Below are 16,866 nucleotides of genomic sequence, written 5' to 3' on the forward strand. Positions count from 1 at the left end.
GTGGTGCCATTCGGTGTGAAAAATTCATTTATAACGTTATATCAGTCGCGGAGATATCAGCAAGCGATGACGTAATCAAATTGGAGTGAGGAAATTTTTAGTCACGCCCATCTTTGTCACAGAGCCAATCTTGCTCAAACTCCCGGCCTTCTGCGCTCGTCACTAAATTTATTCGTTTCGTCATCGGTCCTGTCACGTGATCTTTGTTTACCATCGGCTTGGTGAGGACGCGCTTACCTTTTTATTTTTTTTTATTTATTCTTTCATGTTGTGAGTGCGGCTTCGATTTTCCCACACCTTTTGAGCGCCGGCCGGTGCTCCTGGTGTTTGAAACTTTGGAGAAGAGTCCTTCAAGGTGGGGAAATGTAGCGATGGTTGGTTGTTTTTGCTTGATAATTAATCTGCGTGGACCTTTGAACTGAGCGGTCTTATTACCTGAGATCCGTGTACAGTGTGGCTGCGCCGTGTACAGTGTGGCTGCGCCGTGTACAGTGCTGTACGGTGTGGCTGCGCCGTGTACAGTGCTGTACGGTGTGGCTGCGCCGTGTACAGTGCTGTACGGTGTGGCTGCGCCGTGTACAGTGCTGTACGGTGTGGCTGCGCCGTGTACAGTGCTGTACGGTGTGGCTGCGCCGTGTACAGTGCTGTACGGTGTGGCTGCGCCGTGTACAGTGCTGTACGGTGTGGCTGCGCCGTGTACAGTGCTGTACGGTGTGGCTGCGCCGTGTACAGTGCTGTACGGTGTGGCTGCGCCGTGTACAGTGCTGTACGGTGTGGCTGCGCCGTGTACAGTGCTGTACGGTGTGGCTGCGCCGTGTACAGTGCTGTACGGTGTGGCTGCGCCGTGTACAGTGCTGTACGGTGTGGCTGCGCCGTGTACAGTGCTGTGCGGTGTGGCTGCGCCGTGTACAGTGCTGTGCGGTGTCGATGCGCCGTGTACAGTGCTGTGCTGTGCGGTGTGGCTGCGCCGTGTACGGTACTGTGCGGTGTCGATGCGCCGTGTACGGTACTGTGCGGTGTCGATGCGCCGTGTACGGTACTGTGCGGTGTCGATGCGCCGTGTACGGTACTGTGCGGTGTCGATGCGCCGTGTACGGTACTGTGCGGTGTCGATGCGCCGTGTACGGTACTGTGCGGTGTCGATGCGCCGTGTACGGTACTGTGCGGTGTCGATGCGCCGTGTACGGTACTGTGCGGTGTCGATGCGCCGTGTACGGTACTGTGCGGCGTCGATGCGCCGTGTACGGTACTGTGCGGCGTCGATGCGCCGTGTACGGTACTGTGCGGCGTCGATGCGCCGATGTCTGCGGTACTGTCGCGGCGTCGATGCGCCGATGTACGGTACTGTGCGGCGTCGATGCGCCGATGTACGGTACTGTGCGGCGTCGATGCGCCGTGTCTGGTACTGTCGCGGTGTCGATGCGCCGTGTACGGTACTGTGCGGTGTCGATGCGCCGTGTACGGTACTGTGCGGTGTCGATGCGCCGTGTACGGTACTGTCGCGGTGTCGATCGCCGTGTACGGTACTGTGCGGTGTCGATCGCGCCGATGTACGGTACTGTGCGGTGTCGATGCGCCGTGTCACGGTACTGTGCGGTGTCGATGCGCCGTGTACGGTACTGTGCGGTGTCGATGCGCCGATGTACGGTACTGTGCGGTGTCGATGCGCCGTGTCTGGTACTGTGCGGTGTCGATGCGCCGTGTACGGTACTGTGCGGTGTCGATGCGCCGTGTACGGTACTGTGCGGTGTCGATGCGCCGTGTACGGTACTGTGCGGTGTCGATGCGCCGTGTACGGTACTGTGCGGTGTCGATGCGCCGTGTACGGTACTGTGCGGTGTCGATGCGCCGTGTACGGTACTGTGCGGTGTCGATGCGCCGTGTACGGTACTGTGCGGTGTCGATGCGCCGTGTACGGTACTGTGCGGTGTCGATGCGCCGTGTACGGTACTGTGCGGTGTCGATGCGCCGTGTACGGTACTGTGCGGTGTCGATGCGCCGTGTACGGTACTGTGCGGTGTCGGTGCGCCGTGTACGGTACTGTGCGGTGTCGGTGCGCCGTGTACTGTACAGTGTAGATGTAACTGCACAGCGTTTAACAACATCCGGAAGCAAAAGGTCATAGCTAACGACACGGATTTCAAATAGCCAGGGCTATTGTGTTGTTTCCTATTCTCTCACATGCACACGTTAAGTATTAAGCTCACTTCGTTCGCTATAAACACGATTGGGTTTTATTTTTATCTTGTGAATATTACTTTACGCGTGCACATGAGAGAATAGGAAACAACAAAAACAACACAATACCCTGGTAATTGTGAATCTGTGTCGTTGGCGATGACCATTTTGCCTCCGTTTTTTTTTTTTTGCTTCTGGTTTTTTTTTTGTTTCCGGTTTTTGTCATGGGGAATGATGCATGCCGGGAGATTATGACCGGAAGTGTTTATTTATTTATTCAAATTTTTTTTCCCGAAAGTTAATTTTATACTTCCGAAAGTGATTTTTTTTTTTTTCATGACAGGAAGTGTTTATTTAGTATTTAACATTACCGGGAGTGATTTTGAAACTCTTTCCGGAACTTTTAATTTCTTTTATTCTTGACCAGAAGTGATAGTTTATTTTTTCAATTATTTTTCCCCCAAAGTTAATTTTAATAAAGATATCTCCCGCATCATCAAAAAATATTTTTTAATTGTGATTTACATTATTTGTTCGCTGATCCCGAATCGAGGCCGAAGTAACCGGAAATTGCGTCAAAATCATCAGCTGTGCGGGGCTTACACGTACCACGGTATAGTTGGCAAGTATACAGTTGTGAACAAGTTATATGTAAAGTCAGAAGCGAATGTAAGAAGAATTCTACGTTCGCTTCTCGGCTTTGCCTATTCCATTTTATGATCATATATTATGCGATAAACACTTTATCTTGTCGGCATGCCCATTACACAGCACATCCATCGAAGCATAGACTCAAACTGTCAGGCCAAACAAAAAAGGAGTTTATTTCCGGTTTCCTACCAACCCATTGCTTTTATATGCGACCCTACGATTTTTGTTGACAATTTGGACTCTGGCGCCGCCATTTTGAATCCCACGTATTACGTCAGTGAGAGTTTCAAAATGGCGGCGCCCGAGTCAAACGCGCACGAGGACTGCTTTGTGGATCGGTCTTTTCACGGTTAGTTTCACCTATTGTGGTGGTGGTGGTAGTGGTGGTGCAATAGACTTGCAAAAATGCACTAGACTTGCTGTTAAACTATATATATATATATATATATATATATATATATATATATATATATATATATATATATATATATATATATATATATATATATATATATATATATATATTAATAAACAATGCATATTTTCAGCATGCATGCACTGTTAAATATGTGGAGAAATTCAAGACAGAATAAAAGTGCATTTTAGCAAGTCGAGTGCACCACCACCACCACCACCACTACCACCACACTACCACCAAGGAAAATAAACATTTTTAATGGAGTTATATGAATGTATTCATTGCAAAAAAAATTGTCAAAAAAAAAAATTCCCCACTGACCTACCCAATTTTTTTTGGCCATGCAATAGGAAACATGTTTTTATCTTGCCAAAACGAAGTTTTTGCAAGATATGTTAGTCAGCTTGTATTTTTTTTTGTTTGTTTGTTTGTCTGTAATCACCTATCGATCACTCTGCAGAGCAGTTATCATTGGAAATTTTTGTAACTTCGCATATCAGAGTCCTATAGAGGTCCCTTTAAGCGCATAAAATTTTCAAAGTCACTTTGTCGCAAATCACGGGAGTCGATGAAACCCTTGTTTTTTTGATCGGATAGTCTTCAAACTTCATGGGAATATAGTTCATGGTCTGGCGCTCAGCTGATTAATTTTTGGTGGTGATCGGCCTTGACCTTCATGGTTAGCGCTGGAGGTCGAAAGTTTTTGACCCCAAGATCAAATTTTGAAATATTAGATACCATATCGAGTAATACCTCATATGAAAGCGCTTGATAAGTGCTTTCCAGATCTGTCAAAAGTTTGACTTGATGACATCATGACGAAAAAACGGATTTTTCATGAACATTTTATTTCCTCAGTTCTCATCAAAATCCCTTGATATTTCATGTACAACGGTCCTGGAGAGATACCATTAACCGTACGAAAATATAAAGGTCAAGGTCACAAAAAGGTCAAGCATCAAGGTCGACGAAACCCTTATTTTTTGAGTAACTTTAATCGAATAGATAAGTCACTCATGTTCACATTTTGGCAAGATACTGGTCACCCTCGGGGTGACATTGGTTTATTTTTTTTTTTGGCCTCATGCAAATATTCAAACTGTCATTAACAACCGATTTTTAACATGCTGCACTGCATATCTTCGCAACCACCAATAAATTATATTAATGCTGATTTATAATGTATTTTATAAATAATATATTGTTGTGGTTGACGAAATTCGCAAACCACCATTCAGGTCCCGTAGGTGAGATATCTCTGTAAGTATATGTGTAGTTAGGCCCAAACCCGTTGTTTTGAGGGAATAAATGTCATTCATTCGGGCTGCGACCCTTTTAGATAGCCGTTTTTCTTTTACTATCTTTATTTTGGACCAGCCGCCATTACTACCATTACTACTACCACCAACCACGTCTCAACAGCCATCACACAACAACCACCAACCGCAACGCCGCTTCACAACAACAGCCACGACCCTTGCCGTCACATCTCGCTCTGGCAACCATCGCATCACCGCCATTCCCGCGCCGCTTGTGGGCACCGATCCTGGACTCGTACAGGGCGCGCACCAAGCAGCGGGTGCAAAAACACCAGCCTTTCTGAGAAATCGGATCAAGAATCATTCACGCCCACTTTTCCTCTGTCCAATGGGGAGCCAGCCAGAGGTGAAGGGTCGAAGGTGAAGGAGCGAAGCCCCGGGGGCCATAAAGGGCCGCGTTCGCTCGCCGAAAAGGCAGTTGTTGAGGGAGTTTCTGAATCGGGAGAGAAAAAGAGTTTCTGAATCGCAGTTGGACGGAGTTGAGAAGAGTGGAGAGTTGTGGCGGCGGCGAAGGCAGTCGAGAGGGCGCTCGTGTCAGAGTCGGGGAGCTGCGGAGAGGGGAGGCCGGTAACGCGACCGAGGTCGCGGTGGAGTCGCTCGTCGCGGGACCCAAGCCAGCGAGATATCCTCATTCCCCCGAGCATCAACAACCCCCTCCTGTTTCCCCCCACGCTGAGATAGTGTGAGAAGGGGGCCCCGTTCCCACCCCATTCCAGGCAGTGCCAGCGAGGCCCGCGGAGTCGGGGTGGGCGGAGTCGGGGTGCCACCGCCATTTTGCGGCTCATCACCAGACGGGTAGGCTCGACGCGGTCTCGGCCCCAGGCCCGTCTGCCCCCCTCATCGTTGAGGGTGGTCCCTTTTTCTTTTGCTTTGAGTATATGTGTTGTCGGCGCCATCTGTGAAGTAAAACTGTATAAGTGTTGCCGTGTGCTCGGTAGTCGGTAGTAGATCTGCATTGTTACATTTGCTTTTTGTGCAGAATTGTTGTGCTTCTTCTACTTTTACATTTGCTTTTGGTGTATAATTGTATATGTGTGCTTTCCGTTTGCCGCGGAATAAATGTGCTTTATGTTGAACTGTTTTTCCCGTTTCGCTTCGTCTTTTCCTTTATTGAATCTCCATCTTACTTCACGTAAAGGGTTGGTCGTGGGCTAAATACGCCCAATAATTAATCGAACCGTCGCTTAAAGTGGCCCGTGTCCGAAGTCGACCTGCGGCGAGGTGCGATCGCCCGGTCTACCCTCCGTGTGGGTACTTAGGTAGGTCGAATTTGGTGGGCAACCCTATCCCACGCGGGGGGCCGATTGGCACGATCGTGGTGAGGCCGAAAGGCCCACCCGTGGCTAGTTCCCGGCGTTAGTCCGAGAGGGTCACGACGGGATTGTCCGTCCTGTGGGCGACGTGCCGCGATTCGAGTTACGTGGCCGCTCGCACGCCGGCGGGCGCGAATCCGCAACAATATATTTATTGTATTTTCATCGAAATACCTTCAATATTTAATCCCATCGATAAATATAAATATGTATATATAACTGGGTGTGCGCTGCCACGTCGCCACAGGGCGAATCCCCCTTACCTGTGGCTAATATTTTAAACCACCCATTAGCCGCTGTGGCTAATCCATGTTTTAGTGTTTTTTTTTTGTTTTTTTTTTACCAGTTTTTGACGAATTCTGGGTGATTTTAGCACAGAATTCAACCTTCGTTGAGACTGCCGCCATTTTGTATTTTTTGATTACGGGAATCATGCGTAATTTCGTACAAGCTTATCTGTCTATAATTCCAGGTGTGTGTGTGTGTGTGTGTGTGTGTGTGTGTGTGTGTGTGTGTGTGTGTGTGTGTGTGTGTGTGTGTGTGTGTGTGTGTGTGTGTGTGTGTGTGTGTGTGTGTGTGTGTGTGTGTGTGTGTGTGTGTGACCGCTGTTTCTCGACAACCACTGGTCCGATCTAATTGAAACTTGCCAGGTATATTGCTGGGAACCTGAGGATGTGCCTTTTCAAGGTTTGATATTAATCTGACAAGTGCCTCCCAAGTTATGGCCATTTATTTACCAAACCAATGACAAGACACCTTGTTGCATGGGCATGGCCGATGGGGAAGGGAAGCTCAGTCGCGTTCCCCATTACAGGTTACAACGTACGGGCTTCCGGAGAGTGATGACTTCGTGTATTCTAATAATTTCTTGATTTCTTTTGCGCATTTATCGATAAACACTATGCCCCAAGTTATGATCGTTTTCATATTCGACGGTGCATAAATTTCGGTAACATCAGAGTGAGCTGGTGTGCTCTGAACCAGGAAGTAATTTTCTCTCTCTCTCTCTCTCTCTCTCTCTCTCTCTCTCTCTCTCTCTCTCTCTCTCTCTCTCTCTCTCTCTCTCTCTCTCTCTCTCTCTCTCTCTCGGCTCTCTCTGTCTCTGTCTCTGTCTCTGTCTCTGTCTCTCTGTCTCTCTGTCTCTCTGTCTCTCTGTCTCTCTGTCTCTCTGTCTCTCTGTCTCTCTGTCTCTCTGTCTCTCTGTCTCTCTGTCTCTCTGTCTCTCTGTCTCTCTGTCTCTCTGTCTCTCTGTCTCTGTCTCTCTCTGTCCCTTTTTCTTTCTGTCCCTTTTTCTTTCTATCCCTTTTTTCTCTCTATCCCTTTTTTCTCTCTATCCCTTTTTTCTCTCTATCCCTTTTTTCTCTCTATCCCTTTTTTCTCTCTATCCCTTTTTTCTCTCTATCCCTTTTTTCTCTCTATCCCTTTTTTCTCTCTATCCCTTTTTTCTCTCTATCCCTTTTTTCTCTCTATCCCTTTTTTCTCTCTATCCCTTTTTTCTCTCTATCCCTTTTTTCTCTCTATCCCTTTTTTCTCTCTATCCCTTTTTTCTCTCTATCCCTTTTTTCTCTCTATCCCTTTTCTCTCTCTATCCCTTTTCTCTCTCTATCCCTTTTCTCTCTCTATCCCTTTTCTCTCTCTATCCCTTTTCTCTCTCTATCCCTTTTCTCTCTCTATCCCTTTTCTCTCTATCCCTTTCTCTCTCTATCCCTTTTTCTCTCTATCCCTTTCTCTCTCTATCCCTTTCTCTCTCTATCCCTTTCTCTCTCTATCCCTTTCTCTCTCTATCCCTTTCTCTCTCTATCCCTTTCTCTCTCTATCCCTTTTTCTCTCTATCCCTTTTTCTCTCTATCCCTTTTTCTCTCTATCCCTTTTTCTCTCTATCCCTTTTTCTCTCTATCCCTTTTTCTCTCTATCCCTTTTTCTCTCTATCCCTTTTTCTCTCTATCCCTTTTTCTCTCTATCCCTTTTTCTCTCTATCCCTTTTTCTCTCTATCCCTTTTTCTCTCTATCCCTTTTTCTCTCTATCCCTTTTTCTCTCTATCCCTTTTTCTCTCTATCCCTTTTTTCTCTCTATCCCTTTTTTCTCTCTATCCCTTTTTTCTCTCTATCCCTTTTTCTCTCTATCCCTTTTTCTCTCTATCCCTTTTTCTCTCTATCCCTTTTTCTCTCTATCCCTTTTTCTCTCTATCCCTTTTTCTCTCTATCCCTTTTTCTCTCTATCCCTTTTTCTCTCTATCCCTTTTTCTCTCTATCCCTTTTTCTCTCTATCCCTTTTTCTCTCTATCCCTTTTTCTCTCTATCCCTTTTTCTCTCTATCCCTTTTTCTCTCTATCCCTTTTTCTCTCTATCCCTTTTTCTCTCTATCCCTTTTTCTCTCTATCCCTTTTTCTCTCTATCCCTTTTTCTCTCTATCCCTTTTTCTCTCTATCCCTTTTTCTCTCTATCCCTTTTTCTCTCTATCCCTTTTTCTCTCTATCCCTTTTTCTCTCTATCCCTTTTTCTCTCTATCCCTTTTTCTCTCTATCCCTTTTTCTCTCTATCCCTTTTTCTCTCTATCCCTTTTTCTCTCTATCCCTTTTTCTCTCTATCCCTTTTTGTCTCTATCCCTTTCTCTCTCTATCCCTTTCTCTCTCTATCCCTTTCTCTCTCTATCCCTTTCTCTCTCTATCCCTTTCTCTCTCTATCGCTTTCTCTCTCTATCCCTTTCTCTCTCTATCCCTTTCTCTCTCTATGCCTTTCTCTCTCTATCCCTTTCTCTCTCTATCCCTTTCTCTCTCTATCCCTTTCTCTCTCTATCCCTTTCTCTCTCTATCCCTTTCTCTCTCTATCCCTTTCTCTCTCTATCCCTTTCTCTCTCTATCCCTTTCTCTCTCTATCCCTTTCTCTCTCTATCCCTTTCTCTCTCTATCCCTTTCTCTCTCTATCCCTTTCTCTCTCTATCCCTTTCTCTCTCTATCCCTTTCTCTCTCTATCCCTTTCTCTCTCTATCCCTTTCTCTCTCTATCCCTTTCTCTCTCTATCCCTTTCTCTCTCTATCCCTTTCTCTCTCTATCCCTTTCTCTCTCTATCCCTTTCTCTCTCTATCCCTTTCTCTCTCTATCCCTTTCTCTCTCTATCCCTTTCTCTCTCTATCCCTTTCTCTCTCTATCCCTTTCTCTCTCTATCCCTTTCTCTCTCTATCCCTTTCTCTCTCTATCCCTTTCTCTCTCTATCCCTTTCTCTCTCTATCCCTTTCTCTCTCTATCCCTTTCTCTCTCTATCCCTTTCTCTCTCTATCCCTTTCTCTCTCTATCCCTTTCTCTCTCTATCCCTTTCTCTCTCTATCCCTTTCTCTCTCTATCCCTTTCTCTCTCTATCCCTTTCTCTCTCTATCCCTTTCTCTCTCTATCCCTTTCTCTCTCTATCCCTTTCTCTCTCTATCCCTTTCTCTCTATCCCTTTCTCTCTCTATCCCTTTCTCTCTCTATCCCTTTCTCTCTCTATCCCTTTCTCTCTCTATCCCTTTCTCTCTCTATCCCTTTCTCTCTCTATCCCTTTCTCTCTCTATCCCTTTCTCTCTCTATCCCTTTCTCTCTCTATCCCTTTCTCTCTCTATCCCTTTCTCTCTCTATCCCTTTCTCTCTCTATCCCTTTCTCTCTCTATCCCTTTCTCTCTCTATCCCTTTCTCTCTCTATCCCTTTCTCTCTCTATCCCTTTCTCTCTCTATCCCTTTCTCTCTCTATCCCTTTCTCTCTCTATCCCTTTCTCTCTCTATCCCTTTCTCTCTCTATCCCTTTCTCTCTCTATCCCTTTCTCTCTCTATCCCTTTCTCTCTCTATCCCTTTCTCTCTCTATCCCTTTCTCTCTCTATCCCTTTCTCTCTCTATCCCTTTCTCTCTCTATCCCTTTCTCTCTCTATCCCTTTCTCTCTCTATCCCTTTCTCTCTCTATCCCTTTCTCTCTCTATCCCTTTCTCTCTCTATCCCTTTCTCTCTCTATCCCTTTCTCTCTCTATCCCTTTCTCTCTCTATCCCTTTCTCTCTCTATCCCTTTCTCTCTCTATCCCTTTCTCTCTATCCCTTTCTCTCTCTATCCCTTTCTCTCTCTATCCCTTTCTCTCTCTATCCCTTTCTCTCTCTATCCCTTTCTCTCTCTATCCCTTTCTCTCTCTATCCCTTTCTCTCTCTATCCCTTTCTCTCTCTATCCCTTTCTCTCTCTATCCCTTTCTCTCTCTATCCCTTTCTCTCTCTATCCCTTTCTCTCTCTATCCCTTTTTCTCTCTATCCCTTTTTCTCTCTATCCCTTTCTCTCTCTATCCCTTTTCTCTCTATCCCTTTTTCTCTATCCCTTTTTCTCTCTATCCCTTTTTCTCTCTATCCCTTTTTCTCTATCCCTATTTCACTCTATCCCTTTTTCTCTCTATCCCTTTTTCTCTCTATCCCTTTTTCTCTCTATCCCTTTTTCTCTCTATCCCTTTTTCTCTCTATCCCTTTTTCTCTCTTTCCCTTTTTCTCTCTATCCCTTTTTCTCTCTATCCCTTTTTCTCTCTATCCCTTTTTCTCTCTCTCCCTTTTTCTCTCTCTCCCTTTTCTGTCTATCCCTTTTTCTCTCTATCCCTTTTTCTCTCTATCCCTTTTTCTCTCTATCCCTTTTTCTCTCTATCCCTTTTTCTCTCTATCCCTTTTTCTCTCTATCCCTTTTTCTCTCTATCCCTTTTTCTCTCTATCCCTTTTTCTCTCTATCCCTTTTTCTCTCTATCCCTTTTTCTCTCTATCCCTTTTTCTCTCTATCCCTTTTTCTCTCTATCCCTTTTTCTCTCTATCCCTTTTTCTCTCTATCCCTTTTTCTCTCTATCCCTTTTTCTCTCTATCCCTTTTTCTCTCTATCCCTTTTTCTCTCTATCCCTTTTTCTCTCTATCCCTTTTTCTCTCTATCCCTTTTTCTCTATCCCTTTTTCTTTCTATCCCTTTTTCTTTCTATCCCTTTTTCTTTCTATCCCTTTTTCTTTCTATCCCTTTTTCTTTCTATCCCTTTTTCTTTCTATCCCTTTTTCTTTCTATCCCTTTTTCTCTCTATCCCTTTTTCTTTCTATCCCTTTCTCTCTCTATCTCTTCTGTTTTTCCTTGCAATGACATTGCGAAAAGGCAAAATACGTTGGCGCCAATTGAATATTTGGGCATTAAAACTAAATTGCGAATAATATGCGAACTTCTGGGCCACGCACGGACGGGCACGCGAGAGTGCAGAAACTGCCTGTGTGGCTGTTTGTTGCTCGCGGTTTGAATATTTTATTTATTTATTTTTACGGGCACGTACTAGTATACACTAACTTTAGTAGTTTTAAAGTAGTTTCTCGTAAAAAAAAAAAAATCGACCGAAATTACGCATGATTCCCATGATTCTCGTCTCAAAATTATATTTTAATTTTTTTGAAAAAAAAAAAAATTTCCGTAATGATTCGGCGTGACATGCTTCGTTGGGTCAGTGGTTGCCAGGTGAGTTTTGACACAATCAGTAGTAGTACCTGATTCTCTTTCTCTCTCTCTCTCTCTCTTTCTCTCTCTTTCTCTCTCTTTCTCTCTCTTTCTCTCTCTTTCTCTCTCTTTCTCTCTCTTTCTCTCTCTCTCTCTTTCTCTCTCTTTCTCTCTCTCTTTCTCTCTCTTTCTCTCTCTTTCTCTCTCTTTCTCTCTCTCTTTCTCTCTTTCTCTCTTTCTCTCTGTAGTCAGACGAGTTTGTTTGGATGGGTGACTTTGGTTGGATGAGTCAAGTTGATGGGTGAGATTGGTTTGATGTGTGACATTGGTTGGATGAGTGAGTTTGTGTGAGATTTGTTGGATGAATGAAGTTGTTGGGTGAGATTGGTTGGATGAGTGAGTTTGACTGGCATGAGGTTGGTCCAATCCTGGTCCACAACCACCCCCATCCCCCACTACCACCTACTAAAGGCACAACGACCATACCCCACACACACACACACACACACACACACACACACACACACACACACACACACACACACACACACACACACACACACACACACACACACACACACACACACACACACACACACACACACACACACACACACACACACACACACACACACACACACACACACACACACACACACACACACACACACCATCCCTCAGAATCACCACCTCCCCTGATGGTCGTTCATTCAACTAATCTCACACGTCAAACTCGCTCATCCTACCAATCTGAACAATCCAACTCGCTCATCCAACCAACCTCACCCATCAAATTCACACATCCGCTTTAAAATTAACTTATTTCATATTGCTAAAAAAAACCTTTTGAATAAAATATGTGGCTATTTCCTTTTAGTGGGGCAACTTAGCTAAATATAACATAACAATTGTGCATTTTGTGAGGAACGCACCAAATTTGGCACACTAGTAGCCTATCATATTGTTACGTTTGAGGGGGAGGGGGTATGCATTCAAACGGTAATTAGGATGTTTAATTAGGTATGCCATGCTGTTCGAGTTTACCAGGATCTCGATGTAATCAGTAGCAATTCAGTGGTGATAAGTTGTCTAGTAAATGTTCATTTCTTCAAGGGGGAAATGATAATGGACACGGGATAGGGTAAGTGTGTCTGCGTAAACCCCTTTTAGTAGTCCCTGGAGGCTGGCCGTGACGTCACAGGACAGGGCTGCGGATGGCTCCGCCCCATGATCACGATTGGCGGAAGGCGACAGGGGTGGGCCAATAAAACGGCTCGATTGGAAGTGACGAGGGGGGGAGGATAAAAAGGTTCTGTTCGGGGTCGAAAAGGAAGAGGAAGAAGATCGGGACAAAAAGATCGTGTTTTTTTGGTGTGGAGGCTGTTGCGCGGGAAGCGTACTTGTTGTTGTGCTGATTCGATTGTGTTCTTCATCGTGTCTTCGAGCCTTGCTGAGCCTCGTGCCTCACCTTGGTTGGCTCTGGGGTTCTGCTGGCTCGGAGTACGGGGTCGAACGGCGGGCGGACCTGCCTCCCTCTCCTGCTCGCAATTTGGCGCCAGAACTGGTTCCCTGGCGGTTGTGAGCGGACTTGGGCCAGGACCAGGAGGTCGACAGCACCACGGTTTCTCCTGCCCCTCCTGTCGAGCGCAAGGCCAGCTCGTCCGACGCTGATCCAGGGACAGTTGCGTCCACACCACGGTCCAGCCTGACCACCAGAAGTAGCTACGTTGTGTGTGTGTGTGTGTGTGTGTGTGTGTGTGTGTGTGTGTGTGTGTGTGTGTGTGTGTGTGTGTGTGTGTGTGTGTGTGTGTGTGTGTGTGTGTGTGTGTGTGTGTGTGTGTGTGTGTGTGTGTGTGTGTGTGTGTGTGTGTGTGTGTACTTGGCGCCTTAGAGGGTTTGAGAATTGTATATTCATTGGAATTGTCTATGTTTTTCCCCACGCCCGATCCCACACCATCCCGTCGAATCTCCCCGGATCCCTTTTCTTGCCGAGTCTTGTTATTTCTGGTTAATAATAAAAACAAATAAACATCATAAACTCAGTGAAAAGTGACTCGTGCCACCTTCCTCGTCCCGTTTGCGGTAGAACGATTGGAACCGCCATGTTTGGGTTATAAATAAATAAACCGCCTCCATCGTTTCGGCTCATTCTACGTTGGCGGGACTGTTCAAGTCCCGTGGACGTCACAATATTATGAACAGATTTGGATATTGGGCCATCTCAAAATTTTTGATGGCAGTGGAAAAATGCTGCCACCGCCATCAGCGGCTGAATTTGAGATGGCCCAATATCCAAATCTGTTCATTTGTTCAATATCCAAAACATTTTACATTCCATTTTTAGGGTAGTCGGATTAAAAATCTATGTTCTCCTCGGGAATTGACTCGATGGAATGGGTTCTTCGGTATTTGAATAGCAAAATGAATCATCTAAAACTTGTCGTCCAATTTTTCATTTTCGTCACAAGGTCAAAAACTTAGAAAATTGCGAATTTTGACATAAAAAAAATCATACGACCGCCCAAACTTTGAGAACTCGGATGACATTATTTTTTTATGCATAATCTTGAGGTCATTCCCCACCTAAAGTCTTGAAACCATTTTTCTCTATCTCGAACACCTTGCCCGTGGCGCTCCCTTCAAGTTTGTTTTTACGCTGATTTCATCAAAGTATGGATAATCCGAGGAGTGTGAAATGCCATATAGCCTATATGACGTTATATTGTTCCTGGAATGTTCCGGAGGAAGTTTTGCACCAAAGGTCATAATCCTTGACCTTTGACCTTTAAAGGCCACAAAGGTCAGATTTTCAAAGTTGTGGGAATCGAACCGGGTTTTCGACCTTCGACGAACTAACTCCAATAAGCTATAGCACCTATCCTGTTTCCTTATTTTAATGTCCACAACATTGTTTTGTGACCTTTTAAAGGTTATGCAAAGGTCAAATTTTGAAAGTTGTTGAACGAAACCGGGTTTTCAACATTTTGCAGCTAATAACCTGTCACCCGTACTACATCATGTTGATCATTTTTATAACTTGGTCAAAAATTATCACATTGTCTCATCCTTGACTTCTGAAACAATCTTCATCGTCAAATACCGCTCGTGAACCATCGTCGTCTTCAGACTTGTTGTTGTTGTTTGAAGTTGTTGAATTTCTACTGCAGATTTCGAATGGGCATGAGAGATCACCTTTTTGTAAATTTCAGCACCAATGAAATACTTTTTATCAGTATTTAATTGTAATTTATATACAATTTCGTTTTCCTGATAACATTTCCATTTGAACCCTGATTCATCATGTGAGGAATGCAGGCTGAAATCACTTGTACATGTTTGACTATTACTATTCCTGCTACATTAATGGCCCCACTTATTCCCACATTGTGGGGTCCGCTTGGGAATGTTTTTGGCCAAAGTATTTCACTCTGAAGGTGATTTGGGCAGCAATTGTGTTTTCTGTTTTATTTATAATTTGTCTGTATGTGTGCAGTTGGTGTGGAGGAGGTATATCAAGCAAGGGTTGACATGTTTGGACAGAAAACCTCTGGGGCAACCGGGAGCACTTTTGGAACAAATGTTTTTGGCACAACGGCTTTTGGACAGAGTAAGAAAACATGTATTGCAGTATTCCATCATCTTCCTCATCCTCCTCCCCCTCTTTTATTTCTTTGTCACTTCTCTGATCTCAGCTGTTCATTTGTTGTGTCTAATTTTGAGGAAGTACTTTCAGTTCAACATTTGGAACCAATAACTTTGGTGACCTTGATGCAGTCACTGCCAATAGGCCTTGTCAGGTGATCACCCTGCATTGAGGATAATATCCGTGCCGTGCTTTATAACAATTTCGCGATTTTTAGAAAAAAAAAAATTTTCACTGTTGTCCATTGTCCAACTCCTTTTTTGTTTGTTTTTTTTCGATACAAGGTTATAGGCTCATCGAAGAGCTAAAGGACAAAGGGTGGCAGATGTGCAGACTACTAAACAGTGTTGAGCGAGGGAAGGGAGGGGGGTTGACTTGCGCAAGAAGAAATACGAAAGAGGAATCAGATTGCAGACCCTTGCCAGGACTTTTGTGTGGCATTTGTATACTGGTGTTACGTTATTAATAAGAGACATAATAACTCGAACTCCACCTTGTAAATGCTTGTAGTGATGACCGGGTACCAAGACGTCCTGCTTTGATTGGACACCTGACCCTGACCCTGACTCGTAACATTTATTATTATTCGATTGAATTTAGAATGGGATGAAAATAAATTCAATTCAAATCAAATGGAAGACTAAATAGGTACAGTCCTGCATTCTAGTAATCTGAAGGAACCCAAACAAGCAAAAAGAAAAGATGAAGTCATCAGGAGGAACCTGAATAGGATTCATATTTCAGCTGATACTCCTCTACCCTCAAACCCATCCAGGCACAGCCAAGTGAACCTTATTCAAAAAAATAAAATAAGAAAAAACCCAGATTCAAAAAAATTAAATAAACCTGGCTGCTTTAGATTGCTCCTTTGAGACTGACCATGCATCCGTTGAGATTCAATTTGAAAATGTATATTGCCCATCACTATGAGATCATAATTGTGAAGTTTCATGTCAATTGATTATGCGCTTCAAGAGAGAATTTTTCAAAATATTTTCACTCAATCCAATATTGCTACCAGACCATGTGACTTGTTAATTATTCGTGAATACACGGATATCCCAAGGCTTGGGGAACATTTGTGTGAAGTTTCCCCTCAATATGTCCAGCCATTCTTGAGAATATTTTATAGGTTTTAGGGTAAATCCAATATGGCTGCAGTATCACGTGACCGATGACATAATTTTTTTTTTTCTGTGGACCATTTTATCCCAAGATGACCCTCAAATTTTTCATACTGATCAGATGTAGTGTTCTGCATATGCAGTTAGGATGTCATAACGAAAGCACCTATGACATCATTAAAAAAAATTCACACATTCCCCATGAGGAGTACTTTCCATGTGCAAAGTTTCAATTTTTTTCCTTGGTGTGGTTTCAGAGATGTAAGTTCAAAGTTTTTTTTCCTGTTTTGAACATGGCTGCCACACTATGTGACCTCCAACATCATAATTATCAATAATACATTCTACATAATTCGTTGTCTCGCTCTGACAAGCGGTTGCGGAGAAAAACACTAAAGTTCTGTGCGGGCAAACAGGCAGACACACACACAGACAGAGATGGAGACAGACAGACAAACAAACAGACCCAAATGCAATTCCCTTTCCTCTGGCGAGGATAATTAGAGTGGCACTCTGTGGGGAGCATACCTCCGCCAGGCTGAAAAGCTTACATTTTGTGTTTCCATCTGTATCCGGACCTTTCCCAGAATCTAATCAGCTTTTCACCACCCTCACTCATCCACCAAGTTTCGTCTGAATCTGTCCACAACTTTATGAAATATCATGCCATAAAACTGTATATATCAATCTTGACCCTCTCTCAATGGTGAAGAATCACTTAATAAATTGTCATGTCCAGATCTTCACCAAAATCTACTCAATTTAT

The 16,866-nt window shown here is 44.3% G+C and overlaps 1 protein-coding gene across 5 annotated transcripts in view; it reads left to right on the forward strand.

The window, feature by feature from the left end:
• The first annotated feature begins 76 nt into the window (after positions 1-76).
• Positions 77-16,866, forward strand: part of LOC147018628 (nuclear pore complex protein Nup98-Nup96-like) — an 87,597-nt gene continuing 70,807 nt past the window's right edge. For 3 of the 5 annotated variants that reach the window (XM_085898483.1, XM_085898487.1, XM_085898488.1), the window contains exons 1-2: positions 113-355; positions 14,827-14,940. In XM_085898483.1, the coding sequence (XP_085754609.1) occupies positions 14,862-14,940 (79 nt within the window). In that variant the 5' untranslated portion in view covers positions 113-355; positions 14,827-14,861. Of the gene's footprint in view, positions 356-12,899; positions 13,052-14,826; positions 14,941-16,866 lie in introns of those variants that run through there. The other 2 variants (XM_085898485.1, XM_085898486.1) reach the window with 2 other exon arrangements.

The sequence above is a fragment of the Eptatretus burgeri genome, chromosome 10, assembly GCF_056783735.1.
Source record: "Eptatretus burgeri isolate ZD-2024b chromosome 10, Ebu_testis_v1, whole genome shotgun sequence".
Lineage (NCBI taxonomy): Eukaryota > Metazoa > Chordata > Myxini > Myxiniformes > Myxinidae > Eptatretus > Eptatretus burgeri.